Below are 20,183 nucleotides of genomic sequence, written 5' to 3'. Positions count from 1 at the left end.
GCTAACAAGCGGAGAGAATCCCGGGAAGTTCGGGAGGGGGCCTGAAAACCAAACCGCGGTTTCTCCCCGTTCCCGGTTTCCCCCTTCCCTTCCCTTGCTTCCCCCGGGTACGCTGACGAACTTTTTGGTCTGCCCTCAGCCGAGAAGAGCCCTAACCCCAGCCTGTTACATCTCTGTGGGTCCCTGGCCCAGCTGGCTTGTGTGGAGCCCGTGCGTCTGCAGGCCTGGCTGACCCGCATGACCACTTCACCCCCTAAGGACTCCGACCAGCTGGATGTGATTCAGGAGAACCGGCAGCTGCTCCAGCTGCTGACGACGTACATCGTTCGAGAAAACAGGTAAAGCGTAGCCCGTGACCTCCGCAGCCTCCTCTACCCGCTCGCTGTCTTGGTTTTCCCATCTGTCAGAAGCCACCGTTTCCCCCCCCGTCCCAGGAGCCCGGGACTTTGATTTCTTGCTTGGCTCCTCATTGTCTTTGTTCAGTCAGTGGTGTTTGTTAAGCGTTTACTGGGCACAGAGCTCTCTGCTAAGCGCTTGGGTGAGTACAGTTCAACAGAGTTGATAGCAGCGTGAAGCAGCGTGGCTCAATGGAAAGAGCCCGGGCTTTGGAGTCAGAGGTCATGGGTTCAAATCCCAGCTCTGCCAGTTGTCAACTGTGTGGCTTTGGACAAATCACTTCACTTCTCTGGGCCTCAGTTACCTCATCTGTAAAATGGGGATTAAGACTGTGAGCCCCATGTGGGGCAACCTGATCACCTTGTATCCTCCCCAGCGCTTAGAACAGTGCTTTGCACATAGCGCTTAGCAAATGCCATCATTATTATTATTATTATTATTATAAATAAGTTCCCTGTGCACAGGAGCTTGCGGTCTGGAGCGCTCTAAGAGTGCCCAAGGTCACACAACAGATAATTGGTTGAACTGGGATTGGAACCCAGATCCTATGACGGCCAGGCCGAGGTTTTTCTACGAGATCACTCTGCTTCCTATCTATCAATCAATAATTGGTATAGATTGAATGCTTACTGCGTGCAGAGCACTGTAATAAGTGGCTGGAAGAGTTCAATAGAGTACTCCCTCCCCAGATTCAGCAGAGCACCAATTCTCCCCATATTTAAAGCCCTCCTAAAATCCTGCCTCCTCCAGTAAGCCTTCCCCGATCAGACCCTGAGTCATAGAATCCCATCGGTCATCCCCAGCACTTACGTAAACACGTTTATTCGGCGGCACGTTCAATTACAGCGGCGCAAATTACCGCGTTTGCCGCCTTATATCGTGTATTTGACGGGTCTCTCTTCATGGGTTCTCAGAGTCGCGAAGTGCCCCGCTTTGCCCTTGGTCTTGTCCCCCAGTGCCTCCCCCAGTCCAACAGCTAGAACCCGAGTCCGACTCACCCCCTCTGGTCTTCTTTTTCCGCCAGCCAAGTTGGAGAAGGCGTGTGCGCTGTACTGCTGAGCACGCTGATCCCCATGGCAACAGAGATGCTGGCCAACGGCGACGGGTCGGGCTTCCCCGAGCTCATGGTGGTGATGGCCACGTTGGCCAGCGCCGGGCAAGGCGCTGGGCACCTTCAGCTGCACGGTGCCGCTGTGGACTGGCTGAGCAGATGGTATGGAGTGGGTCCGGAGGGTGGATGTAAGCTGTAATCAGTGGGTTGTCCCCGTTGCTGGGCTGGAAAGGACTGTGTTCTGCTCTCCGTCCGCTTAGGGGTCCAGAAGGAGACTGCATCAGGCTAGAGAGCGAACAGATGCTTTGCAATCAATAATCCTTCTGTAATAATAATAATTACGGTATTTGTTGAGCGCTTACTTTGTGCCCAGCACTGTTCTCAGCTCTGGGGCAGATACAAGGTAATCGGGTTGTCCCACGTGGGGCTGACAGTCTTAACCCCCATTTTGCAGCTGAGGTAACTGAGGCACAGGGAAGTGAAGTGGCTTGCTCAAGGTCACACAGCAGACAAGTGGCGGAGCCGGGATTAGAACCCGCATCCAGCCCGGGCTCTTTCTGCTAAGCCACTTCTATACTTGAAGTGTTTATTCTACCCTAAAAATCTTAAAGTTCATTCATGTGTATCCGCTTTAGGACGCTCCTCTGAGTTAGGGGGGGATTAAGTTTGCCCCTTTTTACTAATGGGTAAACTGAGCTCAGCACAGCCGAAAAAACGTGCTTCAGATCCCACTGTGTTAGATTTGAGACCAGAACCCGTATCTCCTGGCTTCCGGCTCAGTGTCTCCCACACTGTGGGCTTAAGTTCTTTTTATCCTCACAGTCTCCCAGGGAGTAGCCGGAATAAGCTACCTTCTGAAGGGGAGAGGCCAAGGGGAGAAAATGATTTGTTAAAAAGATTGTCCAAAGGATCAGTGGGGGATCCTGAGCCTCTCCCTCTCAGCCTTCCACTGGAACGTGCTATTCGGTGCCCCGGAATATGCACTCCTGTTAAATTGCCCTGTTCCCAGAAAAGGGGATTGGAAAGAAGGACTTCCTAGAGCAGTTTAGGCTGTGGAACTGGACTTCCCCAGCATCAGACTCCTTAGCAATTTTTTTTTTTTTCCCTTTTCCGCAGCAAGAAATATTTGTCCCAGAAGAATGTGGTCGAAAAAATGAATGCCAACGTAATGCACGGAAAGGTAAGCGAAACCTGAGGTGTGACTCTGTGTCGGGGAGGACGGCGGTTCTTTTGTCTGACTCAGAGGCACCCGGTGAGAATTGCTCCTTCTGAATATTGGTTGCTTCCCATCTTTCTTGTAGCAAATACGGGTTTTGCTTTAAAGCAGGGGAGTTTGTAATTGTGAGCCGCACGTCTCTTCCTGGTGGCATGGAGGAGATAGATTTTTGGTAACTGGCTCAAGATGTAGTTTCTCATTCCTTCCCCTTCTTCCCTCTTTCCTCCCTCCACCTGTCGTCTCATCTCCCTATTTTTCAGTCTTCCCATGGTTTGGAAAGCTGCTTCCCAAACTGTACACTGCAGTGGGACTCTGTGCTGGGTTGTAGGGCTCTCCTTGGACTGAAGTGACTCTCCCAAGGTCACACAGCAGACAAGCGTCGAATGTGGAAGTAAAATCCTGCTTCTTCCCACTCCCGGGCCCATGCTCTAGCCACTAGGCCGTACCGCTTTCCTTGCTTTGGCTGGGCTCTGCCTGCCACTTGGGAACTTCCAGTTACTTTATTTGCACGTAAACTGTAAGTCAACCAGTGTGTGGACTACAGTTTCCAGATTATGGGGCGTAAGTGATGTTGTGCACCGATCAACTCTCCGCAATTCCCTTGGCGAGAGGAGGGAGACTCGGGACATCCAGCACACTGGGAATGTAGACTTTCCTACCTGGGGCCGTGAAACCAATCAATCATCATCATCATCATCATCAATCGTATTTATTGAGCGCTTACTATGTGCAGAGCACGGTACTAAGCACTTGGGAAGTTCAAATTGGCAACATATAAATCATCAAAAGAGTTTATTGTGTGCTTGTTGGTGCAGAGCACTGTACCAAGTGATGGGGAAGAGAAGAATAAAAATCAGCGTGGTCCGTGCTCCTAAAGGAATTGCCAGTCTAGCAGTGGAGGCAGACCCTCAAATAAGGTACAGGCTCTATACTGTGAGCCTGTTGTTGGGTAGGGACCGTCTCAATAAGTTGCCAGCTTGTCCTTCCCAAGCGCTTAGTACAGTGCTCTGCACACAGTAAGTGCTCAATAAATACGATTTAAATGAATGAATGAAAGCAATGGATTGTAAAAATATGTACGTAAGTGCTGTGGGGGGGGTAGTGTGAGTGTCCCAAGTGCTTAAGTTGCATGGAAATGATGAAGTGTTAGTTAATAATAATAATAATGGCATTTGTTAAGCGCTTACTATGTGCAAAGCACTGTTCTAAGCGCTGGGGAGGATACAAGGTGATTAGGTTGTCCCTCGTGGGGCTCACAGGCTTCATCCCCATTTTACAGATGAGGTAACTGAGGCACAGAGAAGCTAAGTGACTTGCCCAAGGTCACACAGCTGGCAATTGGCGGAGCCGGGATTTGAACCCATGATCTCTGACTCCCAAGCCCGGGCTCTTTCCACTGAGCCACGCTGCTCCTCCATCAAAACCAAAAATGCCATTGCAAGACAGTTTTCCCCGAACAGGTTGTGGCGAGAGGTTCTCTTGTGGGAGATACAGAGTGGGGAGATGAGATATTAAAACTCGAATCGGTGAATTTTCCTGGATTGGCCACGCTTGGCAAGATGCCTCTTGGCCGTTCTGAGATTGCAGGTCTGAAACGTAGAAGCCTTGAGGCAGACTTTCCATCCCTGACAAATTCCAGAGCCTGGCATGGGAAACGGAGCCAATCTAATTCCAGAGCCAGTTCCCAAAAATGGGAAACAATGAGGCCGCCCTTCCGGGAGCCTTCAAATCCCAGCGAGGCGGCCATCTCGCCTTCCCTGCTCCACTGTCTCCGTAAACAAGGCCCGTGGAGTAAAATTGTCCGTGGGTTCCAGGCTTTCTTTCAGTGCGTAGTTGAGAAGGAAAAGCCATTGGGAAGGTTTGAAAGGAAGCTTGCCTTTGGCTCCTAAATGCCGTCTACCCGCTGACGGCGGTCCGAATCGAGCATCCAGGCCCGTCGCCCGGAGGCCGAAGGGTGCTCGCCAACAAACGTAAATTGCCCTCCCTGCGGGGAGTAAGATGGAGCTCAGGAACACCAACTACCAAGAAGGAAATCAGGGGCGCGGGGTGGGGAGGCTGGGCAAAAGTAGAGATAAAAGTTCAGAAAAGGACAGCTTTTGAAGATGAGACGTGTTTGGGCTAATTCACGCTTGAATGCGAATGAAGTGAAAAGGCACAGAGTGTGTTGGGGAGGAAGGGTGAGAGATTTGGAAGTGATTGTACTTGCAGCCTCACTTACTGCACATTTCATCTCTGCCAGTTCAATCAATCAGTCGTATCTACTGAGCGCTTACTGTGTGAAGAGCGCTGTACTAAGCCAATTATCAGCTGCGTGACTGGGCAGGTCACTTAATCGTATTTATTGAGCGCTAACTGTGTGCAGAGTACTGTACTAAGCGCTTGGGAAGTACAAGTTGGCAACATAACTTAAGTTGGCAACTTAACTTCTCTGTGCCTCAGTTACCTCACCTGGAAAATGGGGATGAAGACTGTGAGCCCCCCCCCCCCCCCCCCCCCACCGTGGGACCACCTGATCACTTTGTAACGTCCCCAGCGCTTGGAACAGTAAGCGCTTAATAAATGCCGTCGTTATTATTATTACTAGCAGCAGCGGGGCTCAGTGGAAAGAGCCCGGGCTTCGGAGTCAGAGGTCAGGGGTTCAAACCCCGGCTGTGCCAATTGTCAGCTGGGTGACGTTGGGCAAGTCACTTCACTTCTCTGGGCCTCAGTTACCCTATCTGTAAAATGGGGATTAAGGCTGTGAGCCTCACGGGGGACAACCTGATCAACTTGTATCTACCCCAGCACTTAGAACAGGGCTTTGCACATAGTAAGCGCTTAACAAGTACCAACGTTATTATTATTATTATTACTAGAAAAAAGTTGAACTTCTCCGGCCTCTAGACTCCCCAGATGCTCAGCACCAGCTTGTCTCTTGCAGCATGTGACCATTCTGGAGTGCACCTGCCACATCGTGTCTTACCTGGCCGACGTCACCAACGCGCTGAGCCAGAGCGGCGGGCAGGGCCCCAGTCACGTCTCCGTGGATGGAGAGGAGCGGGCCATCGAGGTGGACTCGGACTGGGTGGAGGAGCTGGCGGTGGAAGAGGAGGACTCTCAAGCCGAGGATTCAGTAAGTTTCATCTCCGGTCCTCCCCCCGCGTTGAGGCCCGAGCCCGAACGGAGCCGACGTCGCTCTCCCAGACTTGAGCGGCCGGATTTGCAACCCGGGAACCGTGGCAAGGAGGGAGGGAGGGAGGGAACTGGAGAATCCTTGAGGAGGGCGAGGGAGGCTTTGGGGGAGCGCGGGCTCCCGCCTCACCGCTCTGCGTGTGTTTCAGGATGAAGATTCGCTCTGCAACAAACTCTGCACCTTCACCATCACGCAGAAAGAATTCATGAACCAGCATTGGTAAGAACAGGCCTTCCTCCGTGTAGAGTCGGGCTTGCCGAGCCAGGACTCTCAACGTGACCACGGCTTGCTCTCCTTCCCCCGACAGGTACCACTGTCACACCTGCAAGATGGTCGACGGGGTTGGGGTGTGCACGGTGTGTGCTAAGGTGTGCCACAAGGACCACGAGATTTCCTACGCCAAGTACGGGTCGTTTTTCTGCGACTGCGGAGCCAAGGAGGACGGCAGCTGCCTGGTGAGGGATTCCGAGAGCAAATCGGGTTGGCGGCGGCTTGCCGGGGAGAGCCTGGGCTAGGCGGGAGGTTTCCCAGCGTAGGAGATCTTCCAGTAGGTGGTCTCTCCACGCTCCCTTAGAGCTGGGCAGCCTCATCAATCAGTCAATCAATCGTATTTATTGAGCGCTTACTGTGTGCAGAGCACTGTACTAAGCGCTTGGGAAGAGGTTGAGGTTTGTGGGGTGTACTGACGTGATGGGTCACTTCCCTCCTTACCATTTCTCCCAAACCCATCCGCATCAGTCCAGTCGATGGTATTCGTTATCAATCAGCCATTCACTCATTCAGTTGTATTTATTGAGCCCTTACTGTGTGCAGAGCACTGTACTAAGCGTTTGGCAAGTACAAGTTGACAACATATAGAGACGGTCCCTACCCAACAACGGGCTCACGGTCTGATTCATTCATTCAGTCGTATTTCGTGTGTCCGACCTGATTGATTTGTGTCTTCCCCAGCACTTAGAACTGTGCTTGACACACAGAAAGTGCTTAACAAATACCCCAAAAACGGTAGACCTAGATCAAAATCTAGTCGGAGAAGCAGCGTGGCTCAGTGGAACGAGCCCGGGCTTGGGAGTCAGAGGCCATGGGTTCAAATCCCGGCTCCGCCGCTTGTCAGCCGGGTGACTTTGGGCCAGTCACCTCACTTCTCTGGGCCTCAGTTCCCTCATCTGTAAAATCAATCAACCAATCAATCGTATTTATTGAGCACTTACTGTGTGCAGAGCACTGTACTAAGCGCTTGGGAAGTACAGGTTGGCAACATATAGAGACGGTCCCTACCCAACAGCGGGCTCACATGGGGATTAAGATTGTGAGCCCCACATGGGACAACCTGATCGCCTTGTATCCTCCCCAGCGCTTAGAACAGTGCTTTGCACATAGTAAGCGCTTAACAAATGCCAAAATTATTATTATTATTATTATTAAAGTTGTCCACCTTCAAATTCTGAAGTGCTGGAAGGTAAGGGGGTGGCAAAGACGTTACTGCCACGGAGTCGTACGTCGGATGTTTTGTATTCAGTGTGAGCTTGGCGATTCTGACATTCCCTCTCTTCGGTGGGGTGGGTCCCAGGCTTTGGTGAAGAGGACGCCCAGCAGTGGCATGGGCTCCACCCTGAAGGAGTCGGCATTCCAGAGCGAGCCCCGGGTAGCGGAGAGCGTGGTTCGCCACGCCAGCGGCTCTCCCGCCGACAAGGCCAAAGTGACCATCAACGACGGGAAGGCCGCCGACGAGGAGAAGCCCAAGAAAAGCAGCCTGTGCCGCAACGTGGACGGCTGCCGGGAAGAACTCCGCTCCCAGGTAGGGCCCGGGGCCAAGGAAATGATTCGTCACGAGGTTCGGATCGCCCGTTGCCCTGGCACTTCGATGCGAAAAAGCGGGAGGCAAGAGGAGGGCTTGGGGTGGGCTTTTTGGTTTCAATTTTAGAAACTCACACCCACTGCACAAAAACAGTGGAAACCGAACTTGGTGCCTCTGGTAATTTCAAAGCGTCATCAGACGGACGAAGGCTTTAACCAAACCTGCGTGGCTCAGTGGGAAGAGCCCGGGCTTTGGAGTCGGAAGTCATGGGTTCAAATGCCGGCTCCACCGACTGTCAGCTGTGTGACTCTGGGCAAGTCACTTGACTTCTCTGGGCCTCATCTGGAAAATGGGGATTAAAACTGTGAGCCCCCCATGGGACAACCTGATCGCTTTGTAACCTCCCCAGTGCTTAGAACGGTGCTTTGCACATAGTAAGCGCTTAACAAATACCATTATTATTATTACTATTATTATTTTTCATCAATCGTATTTATTGAGCGCTTACTATGTGCAGAGCACTGTACTAAGTGCTTGGGAAGTACAGATTGGCAACATATAGAGACAGTCCCTACCCAACAGTGGGCTCACAGTCTAAAAGGGGGAGACAGAGAACAAAACCAAACATACTAACAAAATAAAATAAATAGATATGCACAAATAAAATAAATAAATAAATAGAGTAATAAATATGTACAAACATATATACATATATACAGGTGCTGTGGGGAAGGGAAGGAGGTATGATGGGGAGGATGGAGAGGGGGACGAGGGGGAGAGGAAGGAAGGGCCTCAGTCTGGGATAATAATAATTATTATTATTATACTGCAAGCTCCCAGGGTGGCACCCGAGGCAATAATATTTTTTGAGCGCTCACTCTGTGCCGAGCATTCTATCAATCAATCAATCAATCGTATTTATTGAGCGCTTACTGTGTGCAGAGCACTGTCTAGACTGTGAGCCCACTGTTGGGTAGGGACCGTCTCTCTATGTTGCACAAGGAGCTCACAGTCTAAAGGGATTCCGGGGGAATGACTTCAGTTCTTTGAGTTTTAAAAGGGAAATGACGGGGTTAATGCAGCTTTAGATTCTAAAATTTGCAAGTAGTTAAAAAAAGATAGAAAGAACGTATGCTGTTTACATATTTTATGAATCCAAGTATCTCTATTGGGGTGGTTCTACCTTCATTAAAAAAAACGTTCCCCTGTGAGTACGGCGGTGTAGATGGGATCCCGGCTCTGAAAGAGCTCCCGATCGAGCCGGGGTGGAAGACGCTACGGTAAATTACAGCTAGCAAGGAGTAACAGGGCTGCGTACAGAAGGCCGAGAGAGGTCCGCAGATGCCGTGGAAGGGTTGAAGTGGCAGTTGGGTGCCAAAGTGGGTAGAAGTTGCGGGAGGTGAGAGATTCAACAGGGAAGGCCACCTGGAGGAGGTGGGATTTCAGAAGGGGACCGTCTCTCGTTGGTGGCTGAGGCCAAACTCATTTGGGAATCTTAGTACTGTGCCTGGCATATAGTAAGTGCTTAACAAATACCATTATTATTATTATCACTAATAATCATATTATAATATAATTATTATATCATATAATATAATTATATATTATAATATCATTATAGTCATTATTTAATTATTCTATATAATGTATCATTATATTATAGTATATAATATATAATATATTATTATATATCACATATAAATATATAATATATTATTATATTATAATATTATATTATGACTATTAGTAATAATAATAATGGTGTCTGATGCCCACCCACGGTGAGGACTGGAGGGCACACTGGGCAGAAAGCCATTTATTGGAGGAGGGAGAGCCACGAGGTATGACTCCTCTTTGGAAGAGTCACGAATGGCTCATATGCCTACGTTTGGCCAGCCCTTATCTAATGACGGGGAGTAACTACGTCCTCCTTTCGTTCATTCATTCAGTCGTATTTATTGAGCGCTTACTGTGTGCAGAGCACTGGACTGAGCGCCTGGGAAGTACAAGTTGGCAACACGAAGAGACGGTCCCTGCCCAGCAACGGGCTCACAGTTCTAGAAGGGGGAGACAGACAACAAAACAAAATGTGTTAACAAAATAAAATAAACAGAATGGTAAATATGTACAAGCAAAATAAATAGAGAAATAGATCTGTACAAACGTATACACAGGTGCGGTCCCAAGCAAAATAAATAGAGTAATAGATCTGTACAAACATATATACAGGTGGTGTGGGGAGGGGAAGGAGGTAGGGCGGGGGGGGGGGATGGGGTGGGGGAGAGGAAGGAGGGGGCTCAGTCTGTAATATCTGTAATAAATATGCAGATAAATACTTTGTCTTTAATAAAGTCATATCTGACTTTAGGATCGACTCGGCGACCACAAGTCCCCAAAGCCAACCCCAACGGGTCTCCATCCTCTCCCCCTCCCTATCCCCCCGCCTTACCTCCTTCCCCTCCCCACCGCACCTGTATATATGTTTGTGCAGATTTATTACTCTATTTATTTACTTGTACAGATTTATTCCATTTATTTTATTTTGTTAATATGTTTTGTTTCGTTGTCTGTGTCCCCCTTCTAGACTGTGAGCCCTCTGTTGGGTAGGGACCGTCTCTAAATGTTGCCGACTTGTACTTCCCAAGCGCTTAGTCCAGTGCCCTGCACACAGTAAGCGCTCAATAAATATGATTGATTGATTGATTGATATGCTTCCGCCTCGTACTTCCCAAGTGCCCTGCACACAGTTAGCGCTCAGTAAATACGGTTGAATGAATGAATGAATGATTGAATGAGTAACGGGTTAAGCTCCTGGGCCGAGCCGCCTCCACTGACTCTCTCTTCTCTCCCTGTGGCTTTGGGTTTCTTTCAGGCCAACTTTTCCTTTGCCCCCCTCGTGCTGGACATGCTGAGCTTCCTCATGGATTCCATCCAGATCAACTTCCAGCAGGCTTCGGCCATGGGCAGCAGCAGCCGGGCCCAACAAGCTCTCAACGAGTTGCACACCTTGGACAAGATGGTGGAAATGACGGACCAGCTGATGGTGAGGCCTGGCAGGAGGCGGACGGCGGGCGTCTGGGACGCCGCAGATTTTGGAGGGGCAGTACCCGCCATCTAGGAGTTTATTTTCCGGCGCGGCAGCCGTAACCCTAATTTAGGGCAGAGCACCGATTATGTAATCAGTGAGTGGTATTTGAGCACCTGCCGTATGCAGAGCTTGGAAGAGTACCAGGGCAACAGAGTCGGTAGACACGCTCCCTGCCGACATGGAGCTTACAGTCTAGAGGGGAAGGCAGACACTGATATAAATAAATAATAATAATAATAGCATTTATTAAGCGCTTCCTATGTGTTCTAAGCGCTGGGGAAGTTACAAAGTGATGAGGTTGTCCCACGGGGGACTCACAGTCTTCATCCCCTTTTTGCAGATGAGGGAACTGAGGCCCAGAGAAGTGAAGTGACTTGCCCAAAGTCACACAGCTGACAAGTGGTGGAGCCGGGATTTGAACCCATGACCTCTGACTCCAAAGCCCGGGCTGTTTCCCAGTGAGCCACGCTGCTTCTCTTATTATGGATGTGGACATAAGTGCTAGAGTGGCTCAGTGGAAAGAGCCCAGGCTTGGGAGTCAGAGGTCATGGGTTCTAATCCTGGCTCTGCCACGTGTCTGCTGTGTGGCCTTGGCCAAGTCACTTCTCTGAGCCTCAGTTCCCTCGTCTGTAAAATGGGGATTAAGCCCGCGAGCCCCACATGGGACAACGTGATCACCTTGTATCCCCCCGGCGCTTAGAACAGTGCTTTCACTCAATAAATGCCATTAAAAAAAAAAGTGCTGTGGAGCGGAGGGTGGGATAAATACCAAGTCCCCCGAGGGTACAGATCCAAATTCATAGACGAGGCAGAAGAGGGAGAGAGTCAAGGAAGAGAAGACTTAGTCAGGGAAGGCCTCTTGGAAGAGATGTGGCCGTAAACCACAACGCAACACGTTAAGTAATTCTACGTCTTTCTCCGCTGCGTGTTGTGGGGCAGGAGGTGGCCGGGGGTTCCGTTTCCAAGTTGTCATGGTTGGGCGGACTCCCTTCTCGTCCCACAACTTCCAGGTCCCCACGCTCGGTTCCCAGGAAGGAGCCTTCGAAAACGTGCGGATGAACTACAGCGGGGACCAGGGCCAGACCATCCGGCAGCTGATCAGTGCCCACGTGCTGCGGCGCGTGGCCATGTGCGTGCTGTCCTCCCCTCACGGCCGCCGCCAACACCTGGCCGTCAGCCACGAGAAAGGCAAGGTGAGCGGCTGCCCGTCTCTGTCTCTCTCTCTCCCTCCTTCCTCTCCCCTTCCCTTTCCTCCACCATCCTTCCCAGGGTCCGGACTCCAGACGGAGCCCTGCGGCGAGCCGGATGGGGATCAGGCGTGTTCCCCCGGAGCACCAAATCAGGGAGCCTGTCTCGTTTCCTTGCAGATCACGGTTCTGCAACTGTCTGCCCTGCTCAAGCAAGCGGATTCCAGCAAGAGGAAACTAACGCTGACCCGCTTGGCGTCCGCCCCAGTCCCCTTCACGGTGCTGAGCCTCACCGGAAACCCCTGCAAGGAGGACTACCTTGCTGTTTGTGGCCTGAAGGTAGGCGTCCCGGGCCAGGGGGTGCGGCCACCTTCTGCTGCTCAATAAATGCAGTTGATTGATTGATTGATTGACCCTGTCTTCTCCTCCCTTGCCTATTGATGAGACGTCATGGGTTCAAACCCCGGCTCCGCCGGTTGTCAGCTGTGTGACTCTGGGCAAGTCACTTCACTTCTCTGGGCCTCAGGGACCTCATCTGTAAAATGGGGATTAAGACTGTGAGCCCCACGTGGGGCAACCTGATCACCTTGTAACCTCCCCAGCGCTTAGAACAAGTGCTTTGCACATAGTAAGCGCTTAATAAATGCCATCATTATTATTATGAAAAGTTTGAGCATCTCCTGCCTAGGAGCAAACCGACTCCCTTCTCCTTTGCCTAAGTTCTTTTTATATTTAATAAAATAACTTAGGTCGTACTTGCATTTAGTTTGAGCATCCCCCGCCCAGGGGCAAACCGACTCCCTTCTCCTTTGCTTAAGTTCTTTTTATTTTTAATAAAAGAACTTAGGTCGTACTCGCATTTAGTTTGAGCATCCCCTGCCCAGGAGCAAACTGACTTCCTTCTCCTTTGCCTAAGTTTTTCTTATTTTTAATAAAAGAACTTAGGTCGTACTTGCATTCAAGTCATTCATTCATTCAGATCAGTCAGTCAGTCCTATTTATTGAGGGCTTACTGTGTGCAACGCAGTGTACTAAGCACTTGGGTGAGTACCATATAATAATATAGCAGAATTGGTAGGCACATTCCCCGCCTAGCTAATTCTTCTGTAATGACCCCCTGAAATGTGAGTGCCCCTTCTAAGTGAGGCCAAAAGCAGCTTAAATGGATTTTATCATCTGGGGCACAGTTTTTTTTTGCCAAAAGACCCCCCACCAAAGAACCACCAGTAAAACTCTGCATCCCAAACCCCGTCCTCCTATTTCCGGCTCATGAAATCCTTTGGGATGAGAAGGGGAGCGGAGAGGAGCCGTACAGTTTAAAATGCATCCATCTGGTCCTTCTGGAGGAGTAGAGAAGCAGCGTGGCTCAGTGGAAAGAGCCCGGGCTTTGGAGTCAGAGGTCATGGGTTCAAATCCCGGCTCCGCCAGTTGTCAGCTGTGTGACTTTGGGCAAGTCACTTCACTTCTCTCGGCCTCAGTTCCCTCATCTGGAAAATGGGGATTAAGACTGGGAGCCCTACGTGGGGCAACCTGATCACCTTGTAACCTCTCCAGCACTTAGAACAGGGCTTTGCATGTAGTAAGCACTTAACAAATGCCATCATTATTGTTATTATTATTAGTCCAGGCTCGAACGTAAACTTCTCTCCCTGTGCTTGTGATCCTTTCTTCCGGACCCCAGGACTGTCACGTGCTGACATTCAGCAGCTCCGGCTCCGTGTCCGATCACCTGGTGCTCCACCCTCAACTGGCCACGGGCAATTTCATCATCAAAGCCGTGTGGTTGCCCGGCTCACAGACGGAACTGGCCATCGTCACCGCCGACTTCGTCAAGGTAGGGTTCCCTGCCGAAAGAGACGTGGGGAGATTCCGGCCCTTTCATAGCCAACTTGGTGCTTCGTAGCGGCCTCTGTTTCCCCCTTTGCACTCCAGAGGAGGAGGATGGAGCCCTCGCAGATGCCCTCTTTTGTAGTAGCATCCCCAGGGATTTACAGATTATTCTTGCCTCGTTTTGTGTTTGCCAAGCATTTCTAGCGGAGCTGAAATGGAGTCCGAATCTTTTCTCACCTCCAGATCAGCAGGATGTTTCCTCAGAGAAAGTGTCTGTTTTGATCCTGCAGTGATCACTATTGTTGTTGTTGTTACCTGCTGTTTTTGTTATTAGCAACAGCAGTGATATTTTGAAAAACGTATTTGAGCGTTTAATATGTGCCAAGCACTATATTAAGTGCTGGGGTAGGGAAGCAGCGTGGCCCAGTGGAAAGAGCCCGGGCTTTGGAGTCAGAGGGCACGGGTTCAAATCCCGGCTTCGCCACTCGTCAGCTGTGTGACTTTGGGCAAGTCACTTCTCTTTGCCTCAGTTACCTCATCTGTAAAATGGGGATGAAGACTGTGAGCCCCCCGTGGGGCAACCTGATCACCTTGTAACCTCCCCAGCGCTTAGAACAGTGCTTTGCCCATAGCAAGCGCTTAATAAATGCTATCATTATTATTATTATTCCAAGATCAGACCCAGTCTCCGTCCCACATGGGGCTCTCAGGGTAAGTAGAAAGGAGAACAGGTATTTCAGAGTCTCATATCATCATCAATCATATTTATTGAGCGCTTACTATGTGCAGAGCACTGTACTAAGCGCTTGGGAAGTACAAATTGGCAACATATAGAGACAGTCCCTACCCAACAGTGGGCTCACAGTCTAAAAGGGGGGAGACAGAGAACAAAACCAAACATACTAACAAAATAAAATAAATATGGGACTGGAACGGTGTCTGACCTGATTATCTTGTCTACCCCAGTGCTTAATACAGTGCTTGGCACAGGGTAGGAGCCTAACAAATATTATCGATATTGCTATCATTCTGATCCAGTCCTCTAGACTGTAAGCTCGTTGTGTGCAGGGAATATGTCTATGTATTGGAAGCAGCGTGGCTCAGTGGAAAGAGCCCGGGCTCTGGAGTCAGAGGTAGTGGGTTCAAATTCTGGCTCCGCCACTTGTCAGCTTTGTGACTTTGGGCAAGTCACTTAACTTCTCTGGGCCTCAGTTTCCTTATCTGTAAAATGGGGATTAAGACTGTGAGCCCCCCGTGGGACAACCTGATCACCTTGTAACCTCCCCAGCGCTTAGAACAGTGCTTTGCACATAGTAAGCGCTTAACAAATACTAACATTATCATTATTATTATCTCTATTTCACACAGCAGACGAGGGGAGGAGCCGGGATTAGAACCCAGATCCTCTGGTTCCCCGGCCTGTGCCCTTTCCATGAGGCCCCCCTGCAGGGAATTACGGGGGGGAATGTTCAAAACCCTCTCTCTTCTCCCACCTCTTCTTCCTGGCAGATTTATGACCTGTCTGTTGATGCCCTGAGCCCCACTTTCTACTTTCTCCTGCCGAGCTCAAAGATCCGGGATGTGACTTTCCTCTTCAACGAAGAGGGGAAGAATATCATCGTCATCATGTCCTCGGCGGGGTACATATACACTCAGCTCATGGAGGAGGCCAGTAGCGCCCAGCACGGACCCTTTTATGTCACCAACGTGCTGGAAGTCAACCACGAGGAGCTGAAGGTCAGCAGATTTAATCTCCTGTCCCCCTTTTTAGCCATCTTAGAGGGGTCTTCAGTTAGTATAATGGAAATTTCCGTTATTGCCCTGCAGAGTCTATTTTAGCAAAGATAAATCTTCTAGCTCTCAGGGATGAAGTCAGTTCAACTTCCAAGTTCCTTCATCCCACCTTAAAATCGCAATTCCCGGGATTGGGTTATAGGTTTTGCCCACCTGCTAGCAAGGAGCTTGCAACCTAGTTGGGGGATTCAGGCACTAAATTACAGGGAGTAGGGAATATAAGGGAAGGAATATGAGTTAGGGTATATAAGATATGTTCAAGAGTGCTGTGGGGGAAGCTAAGTCAGTAGTATTTATTGAGCACTTAGTGGGTGGAGAGCAGCGTACTAAGAAGAACATAATACAACAGAGTTGGTATATCCCTGCCCACAAGGGGCTTTTAGTCTAGAGAGGCAGACAGACATTGAAATAAATTAAAGATAGGGGAAATGGCAGGGTATAAGGATATGTGTGTAAGTGCGGAGGAGCCAAGGCTGAGGGCAATATCAAGCGCTTAAAGGTTGCGGATAGAATCAGTCTTCCCTCTCAAATCATTGAAATAAATGAAAGATAGGGGAAATGGCAGGGTATAAGGATATGTGTGTAAGTGCTGAGGAGCCAAGGGTGAGGGCTTAAAGGTTGTGGGTAGAATCCATCTTCCCTCTCAGATCCTTTCCCCACAAAACTGTCACGTCCCACTTGACAATACCGCCGTCTCTGTGACTTTGAACACTTGCAACGAAGGAGATAGCTTCCATCGAATCGAAGGGCCCTTAAAGATGGTTTGGAGCTCGTGATGGCATCGGTAGAGTTCTTGACTCAGTCAGAGGCGTTGATTTGAGTGCTTACCGTGTGAAAGCACTGTACTAAGCGGGTGCTTGGGACAGTACGGTAGAATAGTGTTGGCAGACCTGATCCTTTAAGAAACTTCCCGGTCTACAGGACGCCTAGCGGATTGGGAACGTGTTACCTCTCTGTAGCTCCACGGATGCGTGACGTAGCTCGAATGTTTTGCCTCTGCCCCGGCAGGATAGCAACAGCCAAGTGGCCGGCGGCGGCGTCTCGGTGTACTACTCCCATGTGCTGCAGATGCTCTTCTTCAGCTACTGTCAAGGCAAATCCTTCGCAGCCACCATCAGCAGGGCCACCCTGGAGGTGCAGCGGCTCTTCCCCGTCAACATCAAGAGGTAGGAGCGAGCTCGGCCTTCCCGGATCACGCCCGCTGTGGCCGGTGATCGACAAGAAGCCCTGCTGGGCCTTCCCCCTCGGGTACATTTTCAGTTTCCCAGGCCTCCCCGTGGGCTGATGGTCTCCAGCTCACGGACGGATTCTCAGGACAATGGGCCGTCTGCTCGTCCCGCTTCCCCTCTCTCTTCAGAGATGTCCGAGAGCCATTTTTCTGCAGGGGCTATCTTCCATCGAGGACAGCAGTTGGAACGTGCCCTTGTCCTAACCTGCCCCTCCTTTGGCATTTTTGCCTTCCCACTGCGAGGGGCCGTCTGTCGAGACTACAGTCTCTCCGCGGGTGAAGGGAGGGAGGGTGGTTGGGCCAAACTGAAGAATAGAGCCTGCCCCCAACTTCAGTTGCCTCAGGAGAGTTGCTCCTCAGGTTTGGCTCCTTGCCCCAACACTTGGGCTCCTTCAATTAGGGATAAAACAGTGGGAATATCACAGTTCTCATTCATTCATTCATTCAGTTGTATTTATTGAGCGCTCACTGTGTGCAGAACACTGTACTCAGCGCTTGGGAAGTCCAAGTTGGCAACATCTAGAGATGGTCCCTACCCAACAGCGGGCTCACAGTCTAGAAGGGGGAGACAGACAACAAAACAAAACATACTAACAAAGTAAAATAAATAGAATAAATATGCACAAATAAAATAAATAAATAAATAGTGTAATAAATATGTACAAACATATATACATATATATAGTTGCCTCAGAAGAGTTGCTCCTCAGGTTTGGCGCCTTGCCCCAACACTTGGGCTCCTTCAGTTTGGGCTAAACTTCTAGACTGTGAGCCCACTGTTGGGTAGGGACTGTCTCTATATGTTGCCAACTTGTACTTCCCCAGCGCTTAGTACAGTGCTCTGCACACCATAAGCGCTCAATAAATGCGATTGAGTGATTGATTGATAAAACAGTGGGAATATCGCAGTTCTCGATTGGGATCCACTGCCTGTCGATGAACTCGGGATGCTTACAGCAGGCAGCTGCCCCCCCGGATGGCCTGAAATCCTGCTTCCTCTGGACAGGACTGCGGAATCGCCGAAGCCACCCGACGTCGACCTCCTGCCCCTTTCCGCAGGGGACCCCAGGGAGGCGGGCGGCATCAGGACAGCGTAGTCTTCTAGACAGTGAGCCCACTGTTGGGTAGGGACCGTCTCTATATGTTGCCAACTTGTACTTCCCAAGCGCTTAGTCCGGTGCTCTGCACACCGTAAGCACCCAATAAATGCGATTGATTGATTGACAGCGTATAGTGGTGGAGGAGCCCCAGGAATTCCCCGGAGGGAGAGCGTCCACTCGGGCTGGGGGGCCCTCAAATTGTCGCTCTTCTGAGATCCGATCTCTGGCCTTTGCAGTTCCAACGGAGGCAGTAAGACCACCCCTGCCCTTTGTCAGTGGTCTGAGGTCATGAATCACCCCGGCTTGGTGTGCTGCGTCCAGCAGACCACTGGCGTGCCGCTGGTGGTCATGGTCAAACCTGACACCTTCCTCATCCAAGAAATCAAGACCTTGCCAGCCAAAGCAAAGGTGGGTGCTGTGATTCCTCCTCCTCTCTTTCCCTAGTCCTCTAGTCTTGGTCCAAAAATTCCAACTCCCACCCCCCAGCCAAGTTCACGTGGATCTTCCCCGCTTCTGCTGCGGCCTGAAGCGTCAGCCTCGGCCTCACTGCCGCTGGACCGAGTGGCGTTTGCCTCTGGTGGCTAATTCCCTTCCTCCCCGTGGCCCCGTGCCTCAGATTCAGGACATGGTGGCAATCCGGCACACAGCCTGCAACGAGCAGCAGAGGACCACCATGATCCTGCTGTGTGAGGACGGCAGCCTGCGCATCTACATGGCCAACGTGGAGAATACCTCGTACTGGCTCCAGCCCTCCCTCCAGCCGAGCAGCGTCATCAGCATCATGAAGCCTGTGAGGAAGCGCAAGGCAACCGCCATCAGTAAGGCCACCCCCCTCTCATTTGGTGGGAGAAGGTGGGGCGAGCCAACGGCCTAGTTGGGTGGCGAGCTGGGCGCTGTACTTTTTAGAGCCCCACGTGAGGCCGGATCAAGTCCGTTTACCCGGTGATTACCGCATCACTCGGCCCTTAGGGAGTGCTCCCTGGTAGTTCCGGAGCACCTCTTGGTGATGATGATGATGGCATTTATTAAGTGCTTACTATATGCAAAGCACTGTTCTGAGCGCTGGGGAGATTACAAGGTGATCAGGTTGTCCCGCGGGGGGCTCCCAGTCTTCATCCCCATTGGACAGATGAGGGAACTGAGGCCCAGAGAAGTGAAGTCACCCAGCTGACAATCGGTGGAGCCGGGATTTGAACCCATGACCTCTGACTCCAAAGCCCGGGCTCTTCCCACTGAGCCACGCTGCTTCTCTTGCGTCCAGGGGACTGTACGAAGCACTTGAGGGAGTACGTTAGAGTCAGTGACCTGATCTTTGCCCTTCAGGAGAGCTGACCATCTAGCATGGGAGACAGGCACTGGAGTAGCTTTCAGGTAGGGCGAGGAAGGAAAGCTAATCCCTGATAGCCTGCTCTGACTTTTTTATAGTAAGTGCCACATTAGTAGTGTTTTGTTTTTTCTTCGGTTGAGTTAGAATGAAGATTAATTCAGATTTTTCCCTGCCCGGAAATGAAGATCCGTATTTCATTTCTGGTAAAGACGGCAAGGACTTAAACTGCAGAAATCCTATAAATTAGCATAAGCTTCTAGTTGCTCTTACCCAGAAGACCATGTAAATTTCACCTTGTCCATATTCTAGAGAGTTGTATTTTTAAACACTGACTGCCCAATATTTGTAACTATTGGGATTTATTTTTAATATGTAATCCAGGAAAATCCATGCCTTTTTCCCATTAAACGTATTAGATTAGGGATTGTTCCGTTCGTAGACTTGGCACATTCATAAATTCAACTTACACGTGGGGCTCGGAAGTAACGCAGGTATACATCATCTCCCCCTTCTAGACTGAGCCCAGTGTTGGGTAGGGACTCTGTATGTTGCCGACTTGTACTTCCCAAGCGCTCAGTACAGTGCTCTGCACACAGTAAGCGCTCAAATATGAATGAATGAATGAATAGCTTAGCAAACGACTGGAAATCGGAGTGGTCAGATCGGGGGGGCCCCTGAAATGACCAGAGGTCCTTGGGGAGGGAGGAGCTAGAGTTTCATGAAGACTGAATTGCCCCAGCAGGGAACCCGGTCTGAATCCAGTTGTCCCTTCATCGTGGGGTGCTGGCCCCTACTTTCTAAAAAGGAAAGCCAGTGCGGTCAAATCCTGTTATCGTAAACTCCGCAGCCATTGCCGGAATCGTTTTTCCCTGAGAGGCTCCACCATCACTAGAGATGAGGAAGAGAAAAATCGAGACGAGGGCGATGGTCTTGGTGTGGCTTTGTTTGGCTGGTGGGCAGAAGGGTGCGGCCCGGCGGGGAAAGGGATGCGCCGTC

At 50.5% G+C, this 20,183-nt stretch overlaps 1 protein-coding gene across 3 annotated transcripts in view; it reads left to right on the top strand.

The window, feature by feature from the left end:
- UBR4 (ubiquitin protein ligase E3 component n-recognin 4) overlaps positions 1-20,183 on the top strand; it is a 211,275-nt gene that overhangs the window by 78,877 nt on the left and 112,215 nt on the right. For all 3 annotated transcript variants that reach the window (XM_038746469.1, XM_038746470.1, XM_038746468.1), the window contains exons 32-46: positions 140-338; positions 1,421-1,609; positions 2,564-2,627; positions 5,584-5,775; positions 5,984-6,054; positions 6,143-6,290; positions 7,406-7,633; positions 10,506-10,676; positions 11,732-11,914; positions 12,089-12,247; positions 13,590-13,742; positions 15,248-15,475; positions 16,541-16,698; positions 18,097-18,268; positions 18,477-18,678. In XM_038746469.1, the coding sequence (XP_038602397.1) occupies positions 140-338; positions 1,421-1,609; positions 2,564-2,627; positions 5,584-5,775; positions 5,984-6,054; positions 6,143-6,290; positions 7,406-7,633; positions 10,506-10,676; positions 11,732-11,914; positions 12,089-12,247; positions 13,590-13,742; positions 15,248-15,475; positions 16,541-16,698; positions 18,097-18,268; positions 18,477-18,678 (2,517 nt within the window). The remainder of the gene's footprint in view (positions 1-139; positions 339-1,420; positions 1,610-2,563; positions 2,628-5,583; positions 5,776-5,983; positions 6,055-6,142; positions 6,291-7,405; positions 7,634-10,505; positions 10,677-11,731; positions 11,915-12,088; positions 12,248-13,589; positions 13,743-15,247; positions 15,476-16,540; positions 16,699-18,096; positions 18,269-18,476; positions 18,679-20,183) is intronic.

Source organism: Tachyglossus aculeatus, chromosome 5, assembly GCF_015852505.1.
Source record: "Tachyglossus aculeatus isolate mTacAcu1 chromosome 5, mTacAcu1.pri, whole genome shotgun sequence".
Classification (NCBI taxonomy): Eukaryota; Metazoa; Chordata; class Mammalia; order Monotremata; family Tachyglossidae; genus Tachyglossus; species Tachyglossus aculeatus.
Note: the sequence above shows the minus strand (reverse complement) of the source record. Positions and strands in the feature narration are given on the sequence as shown.